Raw genomic sequence first — 8,659 nt, forward strand, 5'->3', positions numbered from 1 at the left:
AATCTAAAAGGCTAACACTTTTCACTGTGTGCACTGCTTGAATGAATCTTATTATGACTTCAGAGAAAAAGAAATAACCATGGGAATCGGACAAAAGATTAGCAGTTGAAAAATTAAAACTCTTAGTAAGTTACAAAGCCCTATTTTTTCACTGAAATACCTGACTACATTTACAAATGTAGATAAATATTTCTGAATATGTCAAAAATATGCAGGGTCTCACTATAGATTATCTTCAGCTTTGATACACTCTATCTTAGGAACCGTGCATCATGTCCTTTAAGTCTATAAATCTGTCTCTTCACTCATTTTTTTAACCTACAAAGCCAAAGCATGGATTCAAGGAAACGTGAAAACAATAGATTAAATAATGTGTAACTTAGGACATAACAAAGCTTCAGATTTACTCATCATAGATTAACTGTGAGAGTGTCAGTAAAGCACAGTTTTTATAGCCTCTTTTAATTTCAGTTGTAATACAAGCACTTAATTTAACAAGTTTCAAAGATGTAAATTGTTTTAACATTTACCATGCAGAAATATATAGGTTTGAAGCATCACTGAGATGATAGGTGGATGAAAAGGAAATGTGTATTACTCTTGATGAATAAAAAAAATCCTTCCAGAAATAGACAAGGTTCTTCAAAATGCATTGATCCAAAGCTCTACAAGTACAAATCTCCTAGCTACCACTGACACTTCAAGGCAAAACATAATACATATAAACCAGCTTAAGGACAAATTACTTTTTCAGAAAAACATGGTCACATGTGTAATATTTTTATCTTCAAGTTTGATTTTAATGTCTTTTAAGACCTATGATATCAGATGGTAGAGAAGGAGCTTTGATAAGAAGGTAAAGACTTTACTTACATTGACATATATCCTTCCACTCCTCAAATCCAGGCTTGCAGATACATCGACCAATAGGTACAAGCCAGCCGCCATCAGCACTACAGTACATTTTTGGGTTCTCAAACTCCTCTGAATTGTTAACACAAGAACCATGAACCTCCACCAAAGCTGAGTCACCTCCTGTGACTGTGTTAGGAAACTGGGCTAAATTGCGAACTGTGAGAGGACACCTCTTATAGAAAACACGAACTGAAACTAGAGCAATGCAAGCCCCAACATCCTGAAAGGCCAAGTAGAATCCTCTTTTGCTCAAAAGGCCAATATCCCGTACCTCTGTGTTCAACTTCATCACTCTGTCTCCAACATCCACCTGGGTGAAACTCTCATCGGCTGCAATTGTGTCTATCTTGACATATTGGTTCTCTTTAATTATCCAAAGGTTACTGTTGTTTGACTCATAATAATACATGTTAAAAGTTTCTTTGCACGTGCCCGGAACTCCAGGAAGGCTGTTACAGTCACGCAGAGTAAATTTAATTTCAACATAAACACGCTGTGCACCATCACGGGGAATCCAGCTAGTGCGCAGCCAGTTATTCTGATTGGCTTCCATAACGTTACATACTTGATAAGTGCGCATGGGGGTGTTCCGTTCATCCATTACACTGATTTCTTCCCACTGCAGAAAAAAAAAATGGAAGAAAAAAATACTAATCAGAAGCAAGTATGTAAAAAATTATTATTTCTTGTGCCACTTTACTTTTTCCATTCTATAAACTTTACCAAAACAGCATGCATATTAACATTTAGCTCTGAAACTTTAGACAAATTTATACCAACAAAAACATAAAATGTCAACCTCAGCTAACTGTACCATGGGTTTCTTACATTTGATGAAGTAAAAAGTCCAATGGGAATTACATTTAAACCCGAAAAGATCTGAAATTTTATTAGGCATAACAGTTCTCCCTGACAGCATGTTCTTTCACTGGTCTACTGAAATCAAATTTAATTTTAGTAATTTTAGTAAGTTTTATAAATGCAAGCACAATGGGCTGCCCCGAGGATGTCTGCCTGAATAACTGCTGTGGGTTAAATATGGAACAGAGCATATCACCTGCTTTTATAAATCGCAGTCCACAATTTGGCAGATATGATTTCACTCCATCTGCTTTCATTTCTGAGCCTGTCTGTAACTGAAGCTCTTTTTCTTTAACTCTTACCAGAAAGCTTTGATTGTTATAATGGCATGTCAATTGTTCTGTACCACCATTACTGATTGCACATGATTGCAAAATGACATTTTGTGGTCAAACTCATTTTTACTACAAATGAATGAAATATTGTATGTAGTTTATACAGTAGGTGATCATTACAAACAAATACATAACTCAAATAATTGCAAACCAGACTCTTTGAATGATTTTGTTTGGACTTATCTCTCTATATTTTATAGGTTTAAAAAAATAGAGTAAAGCAATAATGATTGTCTTCTTTCAAAGCCCAAAAGAGGTTACAATAAAGTATATTAATAATAAAACGATTTTATTTACTTTAGCTATAAATTCACCAAAAAGCAAAAAATTACTTTTTCTTTAGCTACAACTTTTTGGTTATATGTGACTAAATAAAATCGTGGAACACACATAAATTGATTCAAACAGTTTTTGAAACTTCTTTACATGGTGGGGAATTACAATGTTGTTTTTTTATATATTTTATGATGAAATTAGCCATTCTATTAATTGATTGAATTAATTCATTTATGTGCACCCTTGGATTTTATTTAGTCACAGGGTACTGTAGTTTTTACCACACATCCTGAGTACTGGTGCGTCTGTGGGGGCCCTTGGGATAGACTACTGCCCTTATTCAGGGCCATTTACTGCTTTGAGCCCAATACTGCCAGGATAGGCTGCATGTCCCTCACAACCCTGAATTGGATTAAATGGTTTTCAGCAAGTTATGTTATTGACTACAACCGTCAGTTATTAGCCCCTGACTTGTACCCAAGAGGCGTGCTGCTCCACAAATCTCTGCCTAAGGATCCAAAGCCACCACAAGGTCTTTTCCACAACCACCAATATGCGATTTAAGTGTGATGAATTTAGTCAAGGATTTCTCTTATTAGATATTCTACATAAGACATTTTTCTAACCTTATGTCTTTAAATTTAGCCCAATTATGTATATGTATTACATACAACAGCTTGAACAAATGGGGTAATTACTGTTTAGTGATGCTAAATTTTCCCGTGTGTGTGTTCACCCTGCGATGGACTGGCAACCTGTCCAGGGTGTGTTTCTGCCTTGCATCCTGTGCTAGCTGGGATAGGCTCCAGCACCCCCCGCAACCCTTTTCAGGACTAAGAGGGATAGAAAATGACTAACAGACTGACACTAATGTGTTTCAAAAAGAAAACAACAAAATCCAAATATAACAAATATACAAAGCAAGTGAATTTCTAGTGCATCTACAGTATGTGAGGTTAAAACATAGCTCAAAAGTAGAGTGATTTTTTTAAAAGGCAGAAAAATCTACACTAATAATGTTACACTTTCCTTACAGTTAAATTTCAAATGAAAGTCAAGACAAACATGGTGTATTTGCCAACATATATACTGTATATTAACTGATTCTTTAAAAACTAAATTCTATTCTTTCCTGTCCAATTTGGCTACTTAGGACAACTATACATTGTTAAAATCTACCTTTAAGGCAAATAATGTAACAGTAATCCATATTTGTGTGTGTATATATAACTCTGGAAACCATTAAAAGAAAATTTCAATTTTTTTCTTAAATCAGCATCACTATGTATGGCAGCCATTTCATTCCAGTGTCAGTTGTGGAATTCCAACGCAAGCACAGCTCACTTTACTTAATGGGGGACTCATAAGATCTAATTTAAGAAGAAAAAATATAAAAAACAATGCTGTGGTCATCATTAACCTCTTGCAATAGATCCAGTTTGGATGGTAAAAAGAGTGCTAGTAGTACCTTAAATTTAATTGAATTACAAAAATATCTATTCATCATGAAAAAACAGTTAAAAAGAAAGTTTCTGAGTGAGAAAAAGTTTTGGTGCAATTCTGGCTTTACTAGCAGTGGGATACAGTGAGCAAAAGGATCCTTCCATCCCCAAAAGTTCAAAGATGGCAGTTCACAAGAGCAAGGTCAAGCAGCGGATAGTGGAGACAACAAAGTTACAGATTGGCAGAAGGAGAAAATGACTCTCCACTAACCAGAATGGTCGTCAAATCCTTCAAATGTCACTCAACAACCATAGGATGACATTAAGTGACCTACAAAAAGAATGGCAGCTGAGGTTAAGTGCATGGCAAGGATGGTTGGAAACAGGCTCCCCTGGGCAGAGTTGAAGTCATGCAAACCTAGAAAAAAGTCTTTCATCGATGAGAAGCAAAGAAGAGCCAGGCTGATGTTTGCTAAAGACCATAAGGATTGGATCATAGAGGACTGGAATAAAGTCCTCTTCTCTGATTAGTCCAATTAGAGGTGAATTCAAATTGTTCTATCATGGTGTGGACAGAGGTGTGTACAGTAGCCAAAAATTGTACTCAAGTAAGAGTAGCGTTACTTCAAAATAATATTACTCAAGTAGAAGTAAAAAGTAGTCATTCAAAAAATTACTCAAGTAAGAGTAAAAAAAAGTATTTGGTGAAAAGACTACTCAAGTACTGAGTAACTGTTTGAACATAATAAATTTTTTAGAAATTGTGATAAGACAGACAAAAATATAAAATAATGTGCAAATTCTGCTATTTCCAAATAAAATAAAAATGAGTAAAAATAAATAGCATCTTTACAAAATAAAGATACACAAATAACACAAAGTTCCAAATCTCAGTTTTTCACAACAAAGCTTTTGAAGCCAATACCTACAGTAGGTAACATGTATGTTTGAACAGTGCAAACTACTTACAGTGACAAGATATACTGTACACTGACAGTATAATACTGTATATTCACTTTGTGGTGTAGCGGGTCTGAGGCTTCAAAAAAAATAAAGGCCAGTTTCAAATCCATAGAGCCGTTTCACTTTCCGTGGGCACAATTGCACGACCGCAGGGAGTTAATGAGGTAGTTGGAGCGAGTTGCACCTACACGTGTGGGTGCAATTGTTCTCAATTGCTTCATTGGCTTCCTGCGGCGTATATATACGGGCCAAAAAAAGAAGGGGGACTCAAAGAAAAGGAGAAAAAAAGAGGTTAAAAGATATGAAAGGCAGGCTTGGGAACGACGATCTGGCCACCTGAAGGGAGGAAGCAGTGCGAGCTAGGGCCCCATGAAAGAGCATTAGCTGTGGTGCTCTAGGGGCTAGTTCGCCCCACTGAACATTCGGGTGGAGTGTGGAGAGCAAGGCAGGTGCCCTCCCCTAGGATTCCGAGGTGCGACAATGTGAGCGCGAGGAAGAAGGGAGGAGAGCGGACCTCAGACGGTCTGGCTGTGATGCCTGGAGGCAGTCAAGATGGAGGTCGGCCGAAAGGAGCTTGTGGCTGCTGAGTCTCCGCTGGCTATGAGAGCAATGGGTGAGCCAGGAGGATGCGAAGGAGGTGGGCTGAGATCAGGAGGAGTCAGTCTGCATTTTAACCTCTGATTTTTAACGGATTTATTTATTGATTTTTTTATCCTTACTTTTCACAATAATTTTTATGGATTTATATATGTACTGTTTTTTACTTTTACTTTACTTTTTGACTGGTTTTTAATAAAAGCACTTTTTCCACCATCCTCTGGCCTCATCAGTGAATTATCCTCTTATATCAGCTCATCTCGGTCATAACAATCATCGGTGTGGGTTCAGTAGACTCCCATGTGGAAAGAGGGAGTTTGTAGGGGACTGGCATCGTTACACACTTGCCCTCCAAATAGCACAGCTGATAGAAAATTACATTAGAACAAGGCAGCTTGTGCATGTACAAGAAGTCTGACTTCACCATGACTGTCTGTGCATGTTTGGTTAAAACGTGCTTGTTCTTCACTCAGTGAAGTGATGGTTAAGCTTCAGCAGGATTGGCTCTTAAGGTTCTTGCAGTGAAGCTGTGACCATTTAGTAGTGAACAGGAACCCCGCATGACTAAAAAGTCTCTCACAGGCTGCAGACGCAGGAAGTTTGTCTGTGGTCATGTGACTGCCTGGCTACGTCTGATTGGTGAAACATAGTAATGTAATTATTACTAAGTCTGATTGGTGAAACGTAGTCCTGTGATTATTGCTGTTACGTCTGATTGGTGAAACAGTCATGCAGTAGATCCACTGGCGACTTCTCTCTGGCAAAAAATATAGTGTAATGTATAAATGGAAAAAAGTAACGAGTCAAGTGTTACCCACTGTAGCAGAGTAAGAGTAGTGCTTCTTCTTCACAAAAGTACTCAAGTAAAAGTAAAAAGAATGGTGCAGTAAAACTACTCTTAGAAGTACATTTTTTAAAAAAGGTTACTCAAGTAAATGTAACGGAGTAAATGTAACTCGTTACTACCCAACTATGGGTGTGGATGGGAGCAGAGATGGGGTAGGGTTTATTCTGAAGGAACAGCATATGTCAAGAGTGTTTTTGAGTGATGATTATGAAGACGGAAATTGAAGGTATGATGATGAATGTTGTTAGTGCATGTTCCCCGGATGTTTGGTGTGCGATGGATGAAAAAGATGATTTCTGGAGTGAGTCAGATGAAGTGATGGACAGTGTACTATTGGAGCGGATTTCAATGGACATGTTGGTGAAGGGAACAGAGGGGAGGGAGGAGGTGATGGGTAGGCATGGTGTCAAGGAGAGGAATGAAGAAGGTCAGATGATACTGGATGGACATGGCTGTGATGAATATGAGGAAAAGGAAACCTAGAGTTGGAATCGGGAAGTACAGGAGAGTATAGAGGAAGAGGTTGGCGAAGAAGGGATAGTCAAAGAGATGCAGAAAGTGGGTAAGAGTACAAGGAGATAAGGCGTAAGGTGAAGAGAGAGGTAGCAAAGGCGAAAGAAAAGGCATATGATGAGTTGTATGAGAGTTTGGTAACTAAGAAGGGAGAAAAGGACCTGTACCAATTGGCTAGACAGAGGGATTGAGCTCAGAAATATGTGCAGCAGGTTAGGGTGATAAAGGATAGAGATGGAAATGTATTCACAAGTTGGAAAGAGTGCGTTGAGCTGATGGAAAGAGTACTTTGAGAGGCTGATGAATAAAGGGAACGAGAGAGAGAGAAGAGGTTGGATGATGTGGAGATAGTGAATCAGGAAGTGCAACGGATTAGCAAGGAGGAAGTAAGGACAGCTATGAACAGGATGAAAAATGGAAAGACCGTTGGTCCAGATGACATACCTGTGGAAGCATGGAGGTGTTTAGGAGAGATGGCACTGGAGTTTTTAATCAGATTGTTTAATGGAATCTTGGAAAGTGAGAGGATTCCTGAGGAGAAGAAGTGTACTGGTGCTGATTTTTAAGAATAAGGGGATGTGCAGAGCTGTAGTAACTATAGGGGGGATAAAATTGATGAGCCACAGGATGAAGTTATGGGAAAGAGTAGTGAAAGCTAGGTTAAGAATGGAGGTGATGATTAGTGAGCAGCAGTATGGTTTCTTGCCAAGAAAGAGCACTACAGACGCAATGTTTGCTCTAAGGGTATTGCTGGAGAAGTATAGAGAAGGCCAGAAGGAGTTGGATTGTATCTTTGTGGACCTGGAAAAAGCATATGACAGGGTGCCTTGAGAGGAGTTGTTGTATTGTATGAGGAAGTCGAGAGTGGTAGAGAAGTATGCAAGAGTTGTATAAGATATGTACGAGGTGGAGGTGACAGAGTTAAAGATGCTAAGATTTGCATGGGGTGTGACAGGGATGGACAGGATTAGAAATGAGTACATTAGAGGGTTGGCTCAGGTTGGACGGTTGGGAGACAAAGTAAGAGAGGTGAGATTGCATTGGTTTGGACATGTGCAGAGGGGAGATGCTGGGTATATTGGGAAGAGGAAGCTAAGAATACAGCTGCCAGGCAAGAGGGAAAGAGGAAGGTTTATGGACGTGGTGAGAGAAGACATGCAGATGATGGGTGTGACAGAGCAAGATACAGAGGATAGGAAGATCTGGAACAAGATAATCTGCTGTGGCAACACCTAATGGAAGCAGCTGAAAGCAGAAGAAGATTCAGCAGATGGATATAAAAGTATCAATTTCATTGATGTATATGCCCATGCAGGGTCAATAAGGGATAGCCAATCAACTTACCATGCACATATGCCACCTACCACAATTCTGTTAGTTTATATTTTTAGTATGCTCATTTAGAATAGATCCCTTCAATTCAGTTTTTTTCTTTTTACAGTACTCTTTATTAAGTAATTTTCCTGTGTTTTATAAATAAATTTAGTTAAATTAATGCTTTATTCATAAGTTTCCATTAGCAGACCTTATGCAGGAAACTCATCTCTGTTTGGGTGTGTGACTGAATCTTTAAAAGGTCTCAGTACATGTGCTTCTCACTTTACGCCCACTACTGCTAGAATAATAATAACAAATGTATTTTTACTTCAATAAGTATTGCATGAGGTTACTTGTTACTTTAAAGACTAATTGGTCAATGTAACGCACAATACTTTTAACATGTTACCGAGTTTAGCACTGTACACTCCGCTCTTCAAAACAAATTTAGCAATTTCTGAAATATTTAGACAGATTATTTCCTCTAGGAGAAGGTATAAAGCACTCGTCCAAACATTTGCCTCTGGAAATTTATTGTGCAGACGTTTCTACCCATGCCTTCTGAAAGCTTGAGTGAAACATACACAGCCTAA

The 8,659-nt window shown here is 38.3% G+C and overlaps 1 protein-coding gene across 1 annotated transcript in view; it reads right to left on the minus strand.

Moving 5' to 3' along the window:
- Window positions 1-8,659, minus strand: part of LOC120533809 (ephrin type-A receptor 3-like) — a 486,863-nt gene that overhangs the window by 418,953 nt on the left and 59,251 nt on the right. Inside the window, exon 3 of the mRNA XM_039760793.1 lies at window positions 874-1,534. Within this exon, the coding sequence (XP_039616727.1) occupies window positions 874-1,534 (661 nt within the window). The remainder of the gene's footprint in view (window positions 1-873; window positions 1,535-8,659) is intronic.

The sequence above is a fragment of the Polypterus senegalus genome, chromosome 1 (genome assembly GCF_016835505.1).
Source record: "Polypterus senegalus isolate Bchr_013 chromosome 1, ASM1683550v1, whole genome shotgun sequence".
Classification (NCBI taxonomy): Eukaryota; Metazoa; Chordata; class Cladistia; order Polypteriformes; family Polypteridae; genus Polypterus; species Polypterus senegalus.